At 30.0% G+C, this 18,980-nt stretch overlaps 1 protein-coding gene and 1 non-coding gene across 2 annotated transcripts; both read left to right on the plus strand.

The window, feature by feature from the left end:
• Positions 1-624: 624 nt before the first annotated feature.
• Positions 625-731, plus strand: LOC119370376 (small nucleolar RNA R71). Its single transcript, XR_005177922.2, has one exon. It is a non-coding gene; the product is annotated as a small nucleolar RNA R71 (small nucleolar RNA).
• Positions 732-12,351: 11,620 nt separating this feature from the next.
• LOC149493796 (uncharacterized) lies at positions 12,352-18,136 on the plus strand. Its single transcript, XM_089726224.1, has 3 exons — positions 12,352-12,558; positions 17,722-17,820; positions 17,938-18,136. Exons 1-3 carry the CDS (start codon positions 12,427-12,429, stop codon positions 18,076-18,078), a joined length of 372 nt encoding a protein of 123 aa, XP_089582350.1. The 5' UTR covers positions 12,352-12,426; the 3' UTR covers positions 18,079-18,136.
• The last annotated feature ends 844 nt before the right edge of the window (positions 18,137-18,980 follow it).

The raw sequence follows: 18,980 nt of genomic DNA on the forward strand, positions 1-18,980 counted from the left end.
ATTTGGATCTCCAGATTTCTTATCATAGCTTGTTGAATTTTGTTGTGTTCTCTCGTTTCATTCATGAAATCCATGTGCGATTTCGAAAGGGCGGTAAGGAGATCGTCATGAGACTTTTTCTCTGGAGGCAGGAAACCTGGTGGTGCATTTAAAGTGTTATTAGAATTACCATATGAAAGATTTGGATGATTTCTCAACCTGTTGTTTTAAGGGTTCGAGTATGGGTAATTCCTCCTTCCTTGGTTCATCACGTAGTTTACTTGCTCTAAAGTCTATGGATTTGCAGAATCCAGTATGCATTCTCCAATTCCATGTGGTTCGTTACATCTGTCATAAGTTTGCATGATGGAGTTCACAGATTTAGTGGTTAGCAAGTCTAGCTTTCTTACCATGTTGTCTACCTTTGCATTGAGTGCTGTGATGGCATCGATTTCATAGATCCCTGCAGGTTTTCTCCTTTCAGAACTGCTTTGATAATGGCTATTACTTGCCATTTCTTTTATTAAATCATATGCCTCATCGATTTCCTTTCTTTCGAAAGATCCTCCAGCGGCTGCATCAAGAGTAATTTTAATGTTAGGTGACAAAGAATTATAGAAAGTTTGGACTTGTAACCATTTAGGTAGACTATGGTGGGGACATTTTCTCAATAAATCCTTAAATCTTTCCCAAGCTTCATACAAGCTTTCTTGATCATGATGAGTGAAAGTCATGATCTCATTTCTCAATTTGGTTGTCTTAGAAGATGGAAAGAATTTAGCCAAAAATTTCTGCGCTAACTCTTCCCAAGTTGTAAAACTTCTAGCGGGACAAGATTGTAACCATGATCAGGCTTTGTCCCTTAGAGTAAAAGGAAAGAGTCTCAATCTAATGGCATCTTCAGAAACACCATTTTGTTTAAAAGTGTCACAAATTTCCAGGAAATTAGTGATGTGAGCATTAGGATCTTCACTAGGGAGCCCTCCATATTGAATAGAAGTGGAAAGCAATTGAATAATATCTGGTTTAATTTCAAAGTTATTTGCTTCCACTCTTGGTCTAGTAATACTAGAGGTAGCTCCATTAAGAGAAGGCGTGGTATAATCGCGCAATGTACGGACATTCAGCTGCTGTCTTATCTGAGGATTTTCAACAAGAGGTATGTTCTGGAGTTGAGGATTAATTCCGTCCATGTTTGATTGTTGTTCGGATCTGTTTTCTCGTGCTCTCCTTACTGCGTTGTTTCTTCTACAGGTTTTCTCAACTTCTGGATCAAAGATCAGAGGTTCTGTTCTTCCAGATCTTCTTTGCATAAAAACCTGAGATGTTCTACAGAAAAATCAAATGAATAAAAAAAATGAATAAATATCTAAATTAATAACAAGATAATTCGTATTAATATTGGTATTGCCATTCCCCGGCAACGGCGCCAAAAACTTGACAGCTTATTTCACAAGTGTACGAATCGCTACAAGTAATATATAATGAGTAAGATATCGTTCCCACGAGGATTGTAATCTAAGTACCAAAATTATGTTATCTCGTTATTATTTAAACGATAATAGTGAGAATTGTTTTATAAAAGTAAAATAAACAAGAGTCAAGTAAACAAGATTTGATTAAAAGGAATCAAGGGATTAAAAACTACTAGGGGTTTTGATTTCACTTAATCCTATCCAATTTATTTCATTAGTTCGTTAATCAATTTAATTATTCAAGTAGAGGAAACAACTCTGAATTCACTAACAAGCTCTTCCGATGTATTGCTAGTTATTTTAATTCTATTTAATTACCTATCTTCCAATAGCGCAATCAAATATGAATTAAATCATTAAGTTATGTAGTTGTTTATGAATCCATAATTTAAGGTTGATAAATCATGAAAACCCCCCATGAGTCAAACCATATAGCTTCCGCATCAAGTTATTATTCTCATGTGTTTTATTAACCTTTTCATGTCAAAGATCCTTCTTCCGATAGTGATAATTGAAATAAATCAAGCCAGGGGAAAACTCTGCCTGGAAGCATTAAGTTCATCAATAAATCATAACTTGAATAAGGAAAAATAAATCTAATTGCATAGATTGGAAAAGAGATTAAGCTACATCAAACCCCTAGTATAAAAGTTTAGTTAGACATGGCACTTAAATAAAACTCAATAATGCTTGATAAGTATTTCATAATCAATAAGAATAATGAAAGAAATAAACAAGATTAAGAGTTTAGAAATAAGAACTAGTTAACAATTGCTTGGATGGCTTCCTTGAACCTTTGCACAACTCCAGAATACTTAACTTCTAAAAGAATAAAAACTATATACAAAGCTATAAAATGAGAGATGGGAGAAGAGATGTAGAATATGGGATGATCTCTTGGAATGGCTTCTTCTCTTTATATAGACTCCTTGGGGGAGCATTCCACATGCTTTAATGAATAAAGTCCAACTTTGTGAGGTGGAAAAGCTCTAAAGCAAGCCATAAATTCCTCTCAATTATGGCTTTCCATGTGCATATGTTTAAAGCTTGACTGGCATGTGAAGAAAGTGTCCAAAGTGAGCTGTGAAAATGGCAGGGATTAGTTGGCAACTTTTGACTCAAATTCAGGATCTCTTGCTTGGCACAGGCATGCTGCCTGGCACGATCTGGGGCGTGCCAGGTTCTGGAAGTCTGGAGGTTTCAGCACGGGCTGTGTTGTTTAGCATGGTCTGGGGAGGTTCCAGAGCACGGGCGTGCACGCCTCTGGAAGTCTGGAACATATGTAGCACGGGCGTGCTTCAGCTGCATGGGCCAAGTGTTTATCTCCAGTGCGCGCACGGGCGTACGCCTTAGCACGGGCTGTGGCGTGCGCGCCTCTAGAAGTCTAGGGCAGTTGTGGCACGGGCGTGTAGCTTAGCATGGCTGGGGCGTGCGCGCCTCTGACTCCTTGCTTGTTTTGCCTTGCATTTGGCACTAATTATATTTTGCCTTATTTTTATCCTTTTCTTGCAAAATCCTACAATTTTCCTTAAAATCAAGTGAGTTATATTTTAAGGAAGCTTTTAAGTAAAAACATAACAATATTACATAAAAACTAATTTAGATAAATTAAAAATACTAGAAATCTTAGTAAAAATTACAAAACACTATGAAAATTTACACTATCAAAAACACTTCATGAGCATCTATTTCCATGACCACATTCCCAAAAATCCTGAAATGCCTGAAATGAACTACATTTGATACCAATAAATTGTTGGAGATTGAAATTCAAAATAAATAAAAATTTGAGACCAATTTTTTAAATTCTCCAACCAGCATTAAATTACATCATAAATTCCACATTAGATTGAGAGTGAGAAATAATGCATAAGTACTTTTGTTTTCTTTCAAATAAAAAAGGATATTATTTTTCTATAAATCATGAGTTTGATAAAAGCAATAAGACGATAAGCAAACTTATGTACCAACTAAATCAGAAATCCAATTAAATTGTGTGTAATAAAAATGTAGATTATGATAATAAAAAAAATACACCATTTGATCTTTTATAAAATTGCTAATATTGTCATTATTAGGATCCACACTTTGACACATCAACGTTATATTACCAAGTCATATCACAAGAAAAAAGGTTAAGCGGTAAAAAAGTGCTTGAACTTTGATCATTTTTGTCCTTTTTTTTTTTATTTTCGCAATGGCCTATCAGTAACCATTGAAAGTTTATTATTTAAACTTAATTATTTAGTTATTCACTTAATTAATATTTAACATATTATACAAAAAATAATAATTTAATTTCAAAATACTAAAATAATATTACAACACACAAATGCATCATATATTTTCCATTTAAATTAAATTTTTAAATTTTAAAAATTAAAAGTATTTATCGAACTCCAAAATAATTTACTTTTAAAATAAATAAAATTTAAAAATTAAATAATTTAACAAATTAGAAATTAAATAAATTCCGTACACTAATTGCCAAAATTAAAAGCTTGGCTAAAATATGAAATGACTAAAGTTGAAGATTTTTCAGTTATTTAACTCTTTTTTTTTTTATTTTGGCTAATATGGCATACTGACATGTCGCTAACTGTGTCTAGATTTGGACCCTACTAATGGCAATGTTAGTAACTTTTAAAACGTAACAGTCTTTTTATGATTTGGGTCATTATTGATACAAGTTAAATATTTTATGTCTCTGGTGATTTTTACTTATTGTTTATACTTGTTTTATTTTTTAATATTAAATATTGATTATAATTTTATCTTGTATTATTTAGATTTTTATAATATTAAAACAAAAATTTCATATGAAATTAATGTGAATGTAACGGTTAATTAATAGAAGCAATTTGTATATACACAAACTTTAGTTCAATTTATATCATTATTTATCTAAAATTCTACGATATCACCTAATAACCGTCTATGTATAGTTCTATAATATCATCTAATAAATACGTTTTAATATAGGGATATAAAGATATAACAATAAACTATTATATATATTTTTAAATTTACATTTTAAACTGTTCGCGATCCCACACGTACATGTGTTCATTTTATTTAAACATAAATTGTAAAAATGAAAATTTTAAAAATTTTGAAAGGCTTAGTTACATGTATTCTGTTTGAAAATTAATTTTTTTAAAAGTATATCTAATCAAATTATCAAAACATAAAAAAAGAATATTATAAAGCTTTTTTATCTCTCTCCTAAACAAAATATTTTAAATTATAATAAAAATATAATCAAATATTTTAAAATAAATTTGAAAAATAAAATACAAAATTTTCAAATGTCTCATTATCATATATATTTATTAAAAAATAAATTTAGAAAAGATAAAACTTAAAATTTTAAAATGCTTAATTATCTATATGTATTTATTTAAAAATAATTTTAATAAATTATATTCAATCAATTAATAAAATAATTTTTTAGTCTTTTTTTGTGACATACGTTGCACATTGACTATGCTCATTATATACTCATATTTTGTACTCTTTAAATTTTTTTGTCTATATAGTAGTAAATCATAAGTTTTTGTTTCGATTAAAATAAATACAGTTGGTTAATTTGTATTACAGTTTTTCATACAAGCTACTTATAACGCTACTTCTTATGTACTTAATTCTATTTTTTATAATATAAAGTGATCTCAAAATAAAGTTTAATCTAATCTCTAAACCTAATCCTCAAGTTCCTAATTTATAAATGCATATTATTTAAATCCTAATAGATGCCCAATAAGAAAATCAAACCATCACTCGATCCTTAGCCCCTGCCCTCAACCCCAAAATCAATATCTATACACAACTATAATAAAAAAAAAAATAATTTTTACTGCTAGGTTAAAGAAAGAAACGAGAATATAATTTGAATTGATAATGGTAATCACTTTATTTATAGTGGCAATATTACTTACCCAGTACATTAGACAAAAGAATATATGCACATATGCTCAAACTCTTGAAACCCCAAAAAGTAATCCAAAATAGTAATGTATAGTTTTAGTTTCTTTTCAGTATTAACATTATTTTCTTTCAAGTCAAACAGACTTAAGATATAAGAGAAAAAATATCGAAAAAACTAAAAATGCTTAGTCATCAAGAGACTATTTATTTATGGCAAGAGAGATACAAATCTCTACCTACATTAAAGTAATAGTAGTTACAAATTAATTCAATAATGAAAAAGTAAATAAAAAATAAAAAATTATTATTAAGAACAAAACTCTTTTAGAACTCAACATAACAAGAAATAAATTATATTAAAAAATTTAACAACTTGAATTCAAAAAATCAACTCCTTCTTCAATTAGAAATGACATAATTTAATGAAATTTGATGTTGGTAGGAAAAAAAAAAAAAAAAGACTAATTAAGTCAAGTCAATAAATGGAAATTACAAAGCAAATCATGCTAGGATCTAATATTGATCAGTTAATGAGTTTATTCAAGTATTTTATTTTTTTATTGTTCTGAGTTTTAAATTTAAAATAAATAAATAAGTTAATTAATTAATAAAAAAATTAAATGAAAGAAACATTCTATCATATCCAAATACACCATCGATTTTTTCCTACAACCATACAGAAAAAGAATTTTCTGCAATCATTCCCTAGCTTTTTTACTTGTTATACTAATTTTTATTTTTTATATTAAATATTGATTATAATTTTTATTTTATATTATTTAAATTTTATAATGTTAAAACAACATTTCATATGAGATGGTTAGTGTGTATATACACAAATACTTTATTCAATTTAGAAAATAAAAAATAAAAAAATTACTATTAAGAATAAAGCTCTTTTAACTCAGCATATAATAAGAAACAAATTATATTAAAAAAATTACCAATTTGAATTTAAAAACCAACTCCTTCAATTAGAAAGGCTATAATTTAATGAAATTTGATGTTGATGAAAAAAAAAAAAAAAAGACTAAAGCCAAGTCAATAAATAGAAATTTACAAAGCAAATCATGCTAGGATCCAATATTGATCAATCAATGAGTTTATTCAAGTATTTTGTTTCTTTATTGTTCTAAGTTGCAAATTTAAAATAAATAAGTTAATTAATTAATAATAAAAAGATTACATATACAAATACACACTTAATTTTCCCTGCAACAATACAGAAAAAAATTTCTACAATCATACCTTAGTTTTTTTACTTGTTTATTTATACTCATTTCTATTTATTTATATTAAACATTAATTATAATTTTTATTTTATATTATTTAGATTTTTATAATGTTAAAACAACATTTCATATGAGATGGTTAGTGTGTTTATACACACATATTCCTGTTCAATTTATATCATCAATTATCTAAAATTCATTATAGCTATATATGCACAATTCTATAATATCACATAACAAAAAACGTTTCAGTGTAAATAGATATATAAATATAACAATGAAATATTTATATACTTTTAAATTAAAATTTGCAATTGTTCGTCATTCCAGACACATGTATGTTCATTTTATTTAAAAATAAAATTTGAAAGGCTTAAATATGTCTATTCTATTTGAAAATTTATTTTTTAAAAAAATATATCAATCAAATCATACAAACACAAAGAAAAGTTATTAATAAAAAATTATACTTTTTTCTTTTTTTATCTCTCTCCTAATAAAATATTATGTATATTATATTTGAAAATTTATTTTAAAAAAATATGATCAATCAAATCATACAAACATAAGGAAAAAATATTAGTAAAAAAAAATACTTTTTTTCTTTTTTTATCTCTCTTCTAAATAAAATAGTATATTTTATTTAAAATTTTATTTTTAAAAAAATATATCTAATCAAATCTGATGTGTGCATTTCATGCATACATATTTATAACTTTAACTTTCTAGTTTAGTAGAATTTTAGGGACTTTTACTAAATTAAAGGACCCTTTCTACCTGTCCGCCCATATGTCGGGCTGAGTATTTGTCAAAGCATAAAGCCAGCACATGAAGCATGACCGTGGAACTGACCATATGTTCTCCCTTGTGGCACTAAAAGTGAGAGATTCGATTAGGGAATGTTTGAAATACCCTTACATCATCACCTGCACTATAAAAGGAAAGAGATGAGATTCAGACATCATCAAGAAGGCTAGGGAGCAACTTAGATAGAAAAAACACAAATTAAAAAACCTAGAAGAAAGAGCTGGCTGGAAGTCAAGATTATTCTTTCTTCTCTTTCATCTCTGGTTTTGGCTCAAAGGATCTACTCTATAGTTAGCAAAAGAAACTAAAGCTCGTCTCTGTTTTCTATTGTGGACAAGGATGGCTCTAGCGTTAGTTTTTCTTCTTAATCTCGTGTTTTGTAACTTAAAAATGATATGTGAGTAGTTCCCTTAACTAGTATTCGGGGAAAACTCTTTTGGATAATATTTATGTAATCATCTTTTCTTAATTTAATCTAAGAGGGTGTTTTCTTAATTTGTGTGTGTGTGTGTGTGTGTTTAATGCTTATGAATATGAAGAGCTCCATACTTGTATGGAAAAGAATGAGAGGATGAAGAACTAGAAGGTGAAGTCCCTCGTTGGATCGACCCACACATGAACCCGATAGATAGACTTAGGAATAAGCTATTCTCTTGAGGAACTAGGAACAGTCATAGAAAATAATGGGCCGGAATCATCACCACAAAAGTAGGTGTTCTTATTTCAGAATGTTTGTGTTACATGGAAGAGAGCATGAATATCAATGGATTCCTTCCCCTTCAAGAACCATCCCTTAATAGATCAAAATGGAACCTTAAGACCCATAGTGTTGTTCAATGTTGGTGTTGATACCAACACTAGTGCCTTCCCCATCTGATTACACTAATCTAGCTTGGTTTCATTTTATTTAGTAACTGACTTGTTTTACACTTAGCTTATTTAGATTTAAAAGATTCTCCATCTAATCTTCTAGATAATACAGTTTAGATTCAAACTAATATTTAATCCCCCTATCCCTGAGGATAATATCTTTTTATACTACTGCACGATCTGTATGATTGCAGAGTCGCTAACAAAATCATACAAATATAAAAAAGTACATATACTTTTTTCTTTTTTTTTTTTTATCTCTCTCGTAATAAATATTATAAAATAGAATGAAAATAGAATCAAATATTTAAAAATAAAATATAAAAGTTTTAAATGTCTAATTGTCATAAATATTTTTATCAAAAAATAAATTTTAAAATGATAAACTTAAAATTTTGAAATGCTTAATTATCTATATGTATTTATTAAAAAAATAATTATTATAAATTATATTCAATCAACTAATAAAATGTAATTTTCTAATTGGCTATAACTAAGTTATTTTAGGATATCCAAATTTCATTAAAAACGCTATCGAAACCTCATATTTTTCCTATTTCCACATTTATATAAAGTATAGATAGCTAGAATGGAGACTATAATTGCAATGAAAAAATAAATTCACTGCTACAATTTTCTTTGAGGCTTTGGGTCAACTAATCACTTGTCATGAAGCTCATAAGTTGCATATGAGGTCATATTTTGGATAAGCATACGCTACAGCAACTCTACATCAGCAAGGATAATTAATTTTTGTCAACATATTTGAATAATTAAAACTTTTTCTCTGAAACTCTTTCTATAGTTGCCATAATGTATAGGCTCCCCTATAAATAAGGAAAGTATATATACAACTTCCCAAAAGTCCTCAAGAAAACCACCTTCCATACCAAATTATTCGCTTCATGTGAATATGATATACTACTTTTCTGCCTAAAAAAACAGAAACTTCAACAAAAGTTCCATTCGTAAATTTTAAAGATTTGTAATGAGAAAGGTGAAACAAGGGTAATTTATGTTAATTTTTAAATCACGAGGTCACATAACTTCAAGTTGTCATTTTTCATCGTTAAATTTTTATTTTTATTTCAACAGTATATCATACACTAGAATCCGATCATTGAAAATACTAGCATGGTATTAAAATAAAAATAGTTTTAGAACCCGCGCGATGCACAGAGCAATATTAAAGGATGAAATTAGGGATGAAAATGGGACGATACCAGCGAATTATGAACTAGCCGTAATCGAATCCGTCCCAAATCCGTTTAAATATCCATTTAAGTATCCATATCTGAACCTATTTAAAATTTTATTATTCGTATCCATCCCAAACCCATTTAAATATCCATTCAAGTTTTCATATCCGAATCCGTTTTAAATTTTACTACCTATATCCATCCCAAATCCCTTTAAAGTACTCCTTAAACGGGTAGGGTATCCGCACATTTTAAACTATCCAAACCTAAACTTATTTAAAATGCATTTTTTACTAATAAATAAGTATTGTACCCACAACAAAAACTATTTATTATAACGGGTACCCAGAGTTTAATACGCATACCCTATCCATATCTATTGCGGATAGTAATTTCATTACCCGTATACATCTAAAACGCATTTATAACTATCCGTACATTCATTAAACAGATCGGAGCGAAGTGGGTACCCTAAAATATCCGTCTCACTTCCATCTCTTTCTAGATGAAATAATCTTTTATAACATCATTCTATTATCACAAAATTGTATAATAAAATAATCATGAAATGCATTTCAAAATTATATCTCATTGAGATATGCTGAAAAAGCTGTAATGCTAAGATGTGTCTTTTTAAATATCCTGAGAAATCTTTAACCAACGTGTGCAATAGCAAAAGTCATGCATGGTATGACTGCATAAAAAAATGCACACACACTATTCTTGCAAATGATAGTAAGACTTATAATCATTCTCATTTTCGTACCATCTTAATAGATAATTTTCATAAAAATTTGAGATTATACTTGTACAAAAAGGAAAGTTCTATTTTTATTATAAATATATATCTTTATTATATATATGTATATGTACATCTGCATATTTATTTTTAATATCTATTTTTCAATATCCATCTTGAGGAATGAAAAGACAGATTAATATATAATTAATATATATCTCACTCTCCTTTTATATATTATTTAGATTTAAATTTAATTGAATGACATTATTTTGATTTTTAATTAATCGTGTTAAGATTAAATACATAATGCAGGACATATAATGGATTCAACTCAAGTTGATCAAAGTTTGAATAACAATTTATTCAATTTGCAAGGCTTGGGCTATATGTATTTTTAATATAATTTTATATTAATTTAATGGCATTATTTTGATGGAGATGCAATTAATAGATATTATCTTGATAAAGACACTATTTGAAAATTTAAAACAATTGATCTCTTTACAATTGTGCTAAATAACTGCTCCATAATTGCTTTTGGTAATTTGGACTTACACTTGGCTGTCATTTAAGATAAATTTGTCTATTGTTATATATTATATAGATATTTCATTTAAAAATTATATTTTCTCCTAATACATTAATTGGAATCTACCAACTAATTCATTTAAAACATAAGTTTAAAGGACAAAATAGTAGAATAATTTTTTGCTCTGCCATTTGTATTTTGCGGCATTTTTTTTATTCTCTTTCTCATGTTCCTTCATAATCATGACTCTTCTTTTAGTGAAATATGCAGTTTTTAGTGTCATGTACCATTTCGATTGATAAATTCCAGTAGGTGACCTTCTGTTGAAATAAAAAAAAAAAATTAAAGTTGAATGATTAAAAAATATTTTTTTGAAAACTGAACTGGTCCATAAACTGGTGAAGGTAGAGATTCACTAAACCACATGGTTCAATTGCATTCAATACGATTCAATCAGATTTTTATATATAATATTTTTAAATATATTTGTTAAATACAATTGAAAATATAAGTTACAAAAAAATAACTTTGATACTAACAAAAAAAGGCTCAGATTTGGCTTTTACAAAAGAATAAAAAAAATTAATAAATGATATTAAAAAAAGAATAAAATATGACTAAATTTAATACTAAAACAAAAAATTAATTACTAGCATAAAATAGAATATTATTTTTCATATTTTCCTTTAAAATTAAGCAATTTAATTGTTTTGATTAACAAAAGAAGATTTTGAGCTTAGAAATAAAGAGGCGAAAAAGTTAAAAAATCAGTAATCCAGAATTTTAACACCACAAAAAAATGCTTTTTAGCGACCGATTTAAGCGGCTGACGGTAATATGTCGCTAATTAGCGACGGATCTACAACCACCTACGAGAGAAATGTATCGCGTAACCTTTGCAATTTTACCAATCGCATCAGCGACAACTAGCGATAGAGTTAGTGACCGATATCGCGACCAACATGACATCTATCGCTATTTCTCGTGCCAAAAATTGGCACCAACCATTGCTACAAAACAGTGAGAACTTAGCGACGAAGGAAGTAACAGAGTAGGTACTTGTAAAACCACGAATTTTTATTTTCAAAAGTTTTGAATTTTTATTAAATAAAAAAAAATCTCGATTTTCAACTATATGGGCTATATATACCAAACAATTTCAATTCAAGCCCAAATTTGTGAGTGGGGCCTAAGCCCAAATATATCATCGGAATTTGTCGATTTGAGAACAGTTGAAAATTTCGACAAATAATATGAAATCCCAGCAATTTAGTCTATTATGAATATATATAAATTAATTATTCTAAAATCAAATATCATTACTATTATTATTTTTATGTTTAATATTTTTGAGTAAATGGAGGAAATGTTTTCTAACCTAACTAAATAATTACAATAAATCGAATTGAACCCGGGAATCAAATCTATTTTTTTTTGGAAACCACACGAATAGCTTGAAAACCAAGTGAAAAACCAAATCATTGAATCAGACCAAACCGGTTCGAATCGAACTGGAATGGTCTAGAAACCGACATTCTTTCTTTCTTTTCTTTTCTTCTTCTTTTCTTCTTCTTCTCTCTGGATCGCGCGACCTCCTCCTTCCTCCTTCCCCGTCCCAGCCATTGGAGCCGACCAAGCTCACCTCGCCGTCGCGTCACCACTGCAGATGCTCAAGCCTCCTCCTCCTCTCCGGCGAGCGCAGCGATGGCAGAAGTTGCAGTTCTGCTCCACCGCCAGATCGCGTCTCCTGCTCGATTTCCGGCGACCTCATCGTTTTTCGGCGATCCCCGTTAGCAAGGTGAGTCCAATATGCCTTCTTGTTATCTTTAGATAAATGATTAATGGACAAACTGAATGTGAATGAGCCATCTGAGATGATTGAAGATTTAGGTTTTGACAGTTGATAAAATTTGCGGAGTTAGCGATTAACTGCCATATTTTGTAGATATTGATCTCAAAATGGAACTTTACAGGAAGTATTCTTCATTTTCGATAAATTATTGTTTGATCTCAGGCCTGCTAGCCGTCCGGCCACCGTGGCCAGCGGCGACGGTGGAGGTTTCCGGTGACCGGAAAGTGCAAAATAGGCAGAATCTTGCACTCAACCCATAGAATACGAATATACTATTAGATTTGCAATCTGACATTGTGTGACTCGAATTTATAATTAGACCTAGAAAGTATAAGACTGTAGAAAATTAGTTAATCAAGGATATTAGCTAAATAATTACATGAATAATACCTAAGAATGAATTAGTTATACAAAAGAAATGTTTAAGATAGGAATCTATCTCCTTGTGGATCTTTTAGTTATTAAGCTTCAATATATTAGTTAATAGTAATCTTTCAGTAATCGAAGTTGAAGTAATGCATAATTTTATTAGAAAATGGCTTAAGTCAATTTGATTTGGGTCTGAATTTGATTGTGATTATTTGTCTTGTTTGAATTTGATAGCTTTATATGGATTTTAATGTTTTCTAAACATGGAAATTGACATGAATTGGGATAAGAGGAGTTTTAATTTTATGTTGAAATAGGCCTAGTTAAAATTATTGTGATTCTTGTTAGAGAACCTTGATAGGTAAATACATTTAATTTTGAACTTATGAATGCGAAACATTTAGAATGATTGTTATGAATCCAAACACGAAAGATAAATTGAAATATTTGAAATAGTAGGTTTAATTCTTGCTAGGAATAGTTAATCGGTATATTTTAAGTTGTAAGTTAGATCTCTTAGTAGATGTATTCTTTAGATTTTAATTTAATAGAAGCATTCGTTCTTATTGGCTAATATAAAATTTAACAAAGGTATAAATATGTGGTTATTATCTTTAAGCAAGAATGAAGAAATGAAAGCTTGATAAAGAGTACTATAATAGTTAGACACTACGAAACTATCAAATGAAAGTAATTGAAATTAACTTAATGATATAAGTTTTATTCGATTATATATGTATTAAAGCTTTCATTTGTTTGGTAATTAGCTATAGAAGCTAGTTATAATTATATGAAGTAAATAATGATCATCATTATCATTGGAACATTATTGTTGTAAATTAATGGTTGAGTGTTGATATTGTTGTTTTTGGAAGGAGGATGAGATTTTAAATTGAATGATTGCCCGACGGATGGGCTGTGTGCATTGATTGATAAGGATATAATAATATTGTGATATGTGAGCAGGTAGATAGTCCAATTTTTAGGGGAGGTGCTGTCGAAATTTTGATTGAAATTAGACTAAATTTTAATTAACAACAAAATTAATAAGTTTATTTAGATTAGTTCTATAATTTGGTACATAATAAATATAGTGCTCTGATTATTTATTATCTTTATTATTCATTTAATTATTTACATATTTATTTATTTATCTTCATTATTATTGTTAATATTGTTATTTATTTTATTATTATTGTTGTTTATTGTTAATACTATTTATTTATTTATTTATTTGCATTGATTTTGGATGTTTAATTGTGCATTACATTACGATGTCTAATTGATTAATATGTCTGCATTCGATTGCAATGTTTGATTAATTGTGTTGTGATATTGCTGTGCTTTGCTTGTGTGGAATTGGGATGAAGTGGGTCACCATGGGTTTGTGAGACTGTTTCTATTATACGAATCTTGATTCTGATTTCTGTTATATTCTGATTCTGTTATATGGATCCCAATTCTGTTTCTGTTAGCCGGGTAAATGGAAGATCGGCGCCCCCGTGTGCACCTACCGTTACCGTTACCGTTAACCACGGGTTGGCTTCTCGTCGTTGCGCACCGGACAGTCTAGATTTGATCGCAGCCCGCAGGGTGGCCTCCTGTTGTGAGCGCTTGATGATCTAGATTGGATGGAGACCACCGGGTTGCCTCCTGTTGGTATGAAAAAGAAAAGAGAGGATAGAAAAACAATGAGAGGGCTGGTCAAGTGAGGATTAGACCGGTCGGCCAGTATGGGGGATCGGCTCCCTGGTGCACATGTGAGAGGATGAGCCATGTGGGAGGACGGCTCATCGGGGGTTCGGTGACTCCACTGACTAAGTTCCACGTGATGTGATTATTTGAAGGTGATATTGTTTGTGAGTGCTGGTGACATGCCATTTATGTGACTGGCTGCGTGAGCATATAACTATTCGGAGACTAGATTGATATATATTGACACATTTGTGTGAATGTGTGTGTTGTGCAATAATAGTTACTCCTTAGAAAGCTCACATATCTTGTTTAATTTTTCAGGAAGTAAGTTTCTCTTTAATTCGGTTAAGCTATGTTCCTTCATCGCAGAGCTAGAAGGAAAATTTTCCTAGACCAATACATATTTTGCTATGTATCTAGATGTATAAAAATCTATGTATATCTATTAATTAGTGACTCCGCAGTTGTAGAATTTGTATACAATTAGTCGTGTATTAACATAGACAATATAATTATGTGAGCCCATATTAAAAATGTGGTGTATTGTTAATTGGGCCCAAACTGTGGAATGTTGTAGCTGATAAATTTGGGCCGAGATTTAATAAAATCTTGAGATTTATTTTCCTATAAACATGGGCTGAATGTTTAATATTATATTGAGATAGTAAATTTTTAATGTTTCAGGCTTACTACGGGCCTCGGGGGCCTTAAGCTTACCTGGTCCCTAGTACCGGTCCGGCCCACGGAAGCGGGTCGTGACAGTACCGCCTCATATTTTGTTGCTATATTTGGTGCCACTTATTTGGCAGGAATAAGCAGCGGACAGATTAGCGACCACTTTGCGACAGCTGTGACAATCAAAATTCTATTATTTTTAGCGACCGATATGGTCGGTCGCTAAAGTTTTAGGGCGATTTAGTCGCCTTCCTCTCTCACACAAGACTGAAATTTCAGTCTCACACCTCTCTCTCTCTCTCTCTCTCTCTATCACCTCTGCCCTCTGTTGCCTCTCTCCCTGTCTCACTCCAGCACCGGTGGAGTTGTCCGGTGAAAATTTCTTGTTTTGTCAATTACTTTTTGTTTGTTATTGTTGGTTATGGTTATTTTGGTCATTTGGTTGATTTGTTTGTTGATTTTTGTTTATTTTTTGGTTTTTTCTTTTGTTTATTTACACTGAGATGGTAATTTATAGATTGTTTGTTAGTTTTTTTTTTTTTTTTTTTTTTTTTTTTTTTAGTTATTAGTTTGTTAATTTTAGTTTGTTGATTAGTTTGTTATTTTTGGTTAATTAGTTAGTTGATTTCAATTTATAATCATTATTGCAAATGTTACTTAGTTTGTTGATTAGTTTGTTATTTTTTACTTAATTATTTTTTTTTAGTTTCTTATTATTACTGCAAATGTTAATTAGTTTCTATTTAATTTCAGTTTGTTAATTAGCTAATGTGTCAATGTGTTTGTTAATGTGTTTGTAAATGTGTTTATTAAGGTGTTGGTCAGTTTGTTAATGTGTTTATTAATAAAAATTTATTTGTTAATTAGTTATAGGTTAATTTGTTAATGTGTTTGTTAATTAGCTAGGTTAGTTTGTTAATTTGTTTATTAATAAAAATGTGTTTGTTAATTAGCTATAGGTTAGTTTGTTAATGTGTTTGTCAATTAGCTAGGTTAGTTTGTTAAAGGGTTTGTTAATTAGCTACAGGTTGATTTTTTATGTGTTTGTTAATTAGTTAGGTTAGTTTCTTAATTTTGGTTCATTAATATTCTACTTTGCTAAAAAGATCCGTTTAAAATTTAAAGATTCAAGCATCTCACAACATTTGTTTAAAAAGTGCAATTCCGATACTCCATTTTCTTTCTCTTTCTTCCTTTATATAGTAGCTTAAGTTTTATACCAAATGTTTTAATTAGGAAAGTAATAAAAAATAAATTCGAAAAGCGTAAAATTAATAAGGCAAATCTAAAGAATAAAACCAAGTATTCTTAATAGGGAAAGAATAAAACTAAGCCATAAACTTAATAAAGCAAATCTAAAGTATAAATACTCAAAAAACTTGATGATCACATAAAATTAATTAGGAAAGTAACAAAAAGGATTTTATCATGAGCTATATTTTTATTATAATGTAGCCTTTTAATAGGAAAGTTAAAAAAAAATCCGCATAATCATAAAAAACATAAAACTTAGCTTCTTAATTAGGAAAGCATAAAGCTTAAACATTGTTTAAATGCATAAATTTAAATATGCATATAAATTAAAAGCATAAAACTTAATGGTTAATTGCAACTAATGATTGAAAACCCAAGTTCGCAAATTTTTTTATTATGCATTTGATTGCAATTTATTGTATTTTATGGATTTATCAATGACTTGTGTTGATTGGAGGCCTAGTAGTGGCCATTGATGTGGATGTTGATTTATAGAAGTGTTTCATTTTATTTGTATATATGTTAACAATTATGTGGATGGAATGGAATTTGATGATTCGAGGCCTATTAGTGGCCATTGATGTGGATATTGATTTATAGAATTTTTTTTTATTTGGAAATTTTGATTTATTAGTTTTTAAGGAGAAATACTGTTGAATTTTTTCCTTGAAAATATCCTAATGAACTATAATCAACCTAATTAACATAAATACAAGTACCTTAGTTGCACATTTGATGTCTTTCTTAATTTGGATGGAAGATATGACATTAAATTGTCCAAGTTGGATAGTTTAGAAATGTCTTTTAAGTGCAAAATGTACGAACACATATAATAGTTACATAAGCATCTTTTGGTTCATTTCAGTAGTATCTCTCATTTTTATGTTCTCCGTGTTCACAGTGAAATGGAGATGTTTCACTTCGTGGACTTGGAGAATTGGGGCGAAATGTTGCAAAATTTCATTAGATGCTTATGAAAACTATTGTATGTGTCCGTACTATATACTTATATTGTATTTCTAAATGATTTAGGTTCCCATCCAAATTTTTATGGCTCATAATACACCTTTGTCATCGTAATAAAATAAAAAAAAGTAGCTTCTGATAACTAAACAGGACAAAATGGCTGCTGATCTAATGTGGATGTACCATTACGAGGATCTTCAAGCTTCATTTGGAGAAAGATGGCTGGTGTTGGGAGGTTTATTAGTAGAGGTGAGACAGTTCTAATGGTAAGAACTTCTGGTAAATGTTTGTGCTTCAAAAATTAATTAAACTTAATGATTATGAAATCTCACATGAAAATGCTTCTGTTTTTATTTATTGAATAAGGAGTTCACATGGGAGTCAGATGTGACAGAGGCCATGTTTAAGAAAGCTTGGGAGACGCAGTTAGTGGATCGTTACTCGGACTTCTTGTACAAGATGCGCAGTACAGGAAAGAAGCAGAGGTGTGTTTCGGAAAAGGTTTAGGCTAGTTGGCAACATGCTTGGTCCAATTTTGAGAATGTGAGGAAATGCGAGATTATGTCTCGTAATAGTCTCAATGAGATGAGTGGTGAGGGAGCTGGTCCATCTCGACACACCGATGGTTCCATTTCAGCAGCTGAGATTACTAAGAAATTGGTAAGAAAAATCCACTTGGAGAATTTTATGTAGCTTCATTATTAAAGCTTTATTATTAAATGTATTTGAAAATGTTTTGCATTTTATGAAATGTATTACAGGTGAAGAAGTTGAACCGTCAGCCTACCTCCATGGAGGTCTTTACATTTACATATACAAAGGACTATGATAGGGTCACATTGATTGATAGGCGTGCCGAGCTTGTTAGAGTTAGCACAATTGAGTACTTATTTTCATCTGAATTTGAATATTTTTGCATTATTCTTATGCTGCTTGATACTATATTTATAAGGATAACTATACTACTGGAAAAGAGCAAGTTACTGCATCTCAGGCTTAGATTAGTGAGCAGCCTACGATCGATGAGTTGCAGCTTTATCTCGAGGCTACAGGAGATGAGAAGAAGAGAAAAGTGTACGGTATTGGTTCGCAAGCTGATATTTTTATACTTGCATGCATAGGGTATCGACGAGTAGAGCCACACCAGTTGAGCCTGAGGCACGTACTGAGGAGATCCAAGATTTACAGGCTCAACTTAAGGCACAGCAGCAATAAATAGCACAAATTATATTGCAGCAGCAGCTCCTCATGGATATGTATGCTCGAGACTGACCTACTGCACCGCTAGCTCCTTCTGCACCGACAGATCACTCTGATCCCCCGGCTTCTTCCACTATGCTCGCTTCTTAGAGTCCTATTACAGATCTTGCAAATCAGACCCCCCCCCAGACTTTTTTTTTATTGTCATG

The sequence above is a fragment of the Jatropha curcas genome, chromosome 9, assembly GCF_041381405.1.
Source record: "Jatropha curcas cultivar XTBG-Jc1 chromosome 9, XTBG_Jcur_1.0, whole genome shotgun sequence".
Classification (NCBI taxonomy): Eukaryota; Viridiplantae; Streptophyta; class Magnoliopsida; order Malpighiales; family Euphorbiaceae; genus Jatropha; species Jatropha curcas.

Coding starts and splice junctions, on each gene's coding strand:
- LOC149493796 (XM_089726224.1), top strand. CDS start 12,427: ATGCTCAAGCCTCCTCCTCCTCTCCGGCGAGCGCAGCGATGGCAGAAG. Junction 12,559..17,721: donor CGGCGATCCCCGTTAGCAAG/GTGAGTCCAATA, acceptor ATAACTAAACAG/GACAAAATGGCTGCTGATCT. Junction 17,821..17,937: donor TGGGAGGTTTATTAGTAGAG/GTGAGACAGTTC, acceptor TTATTGAATAAG/GAGTTCACATGGGAGTCAGA.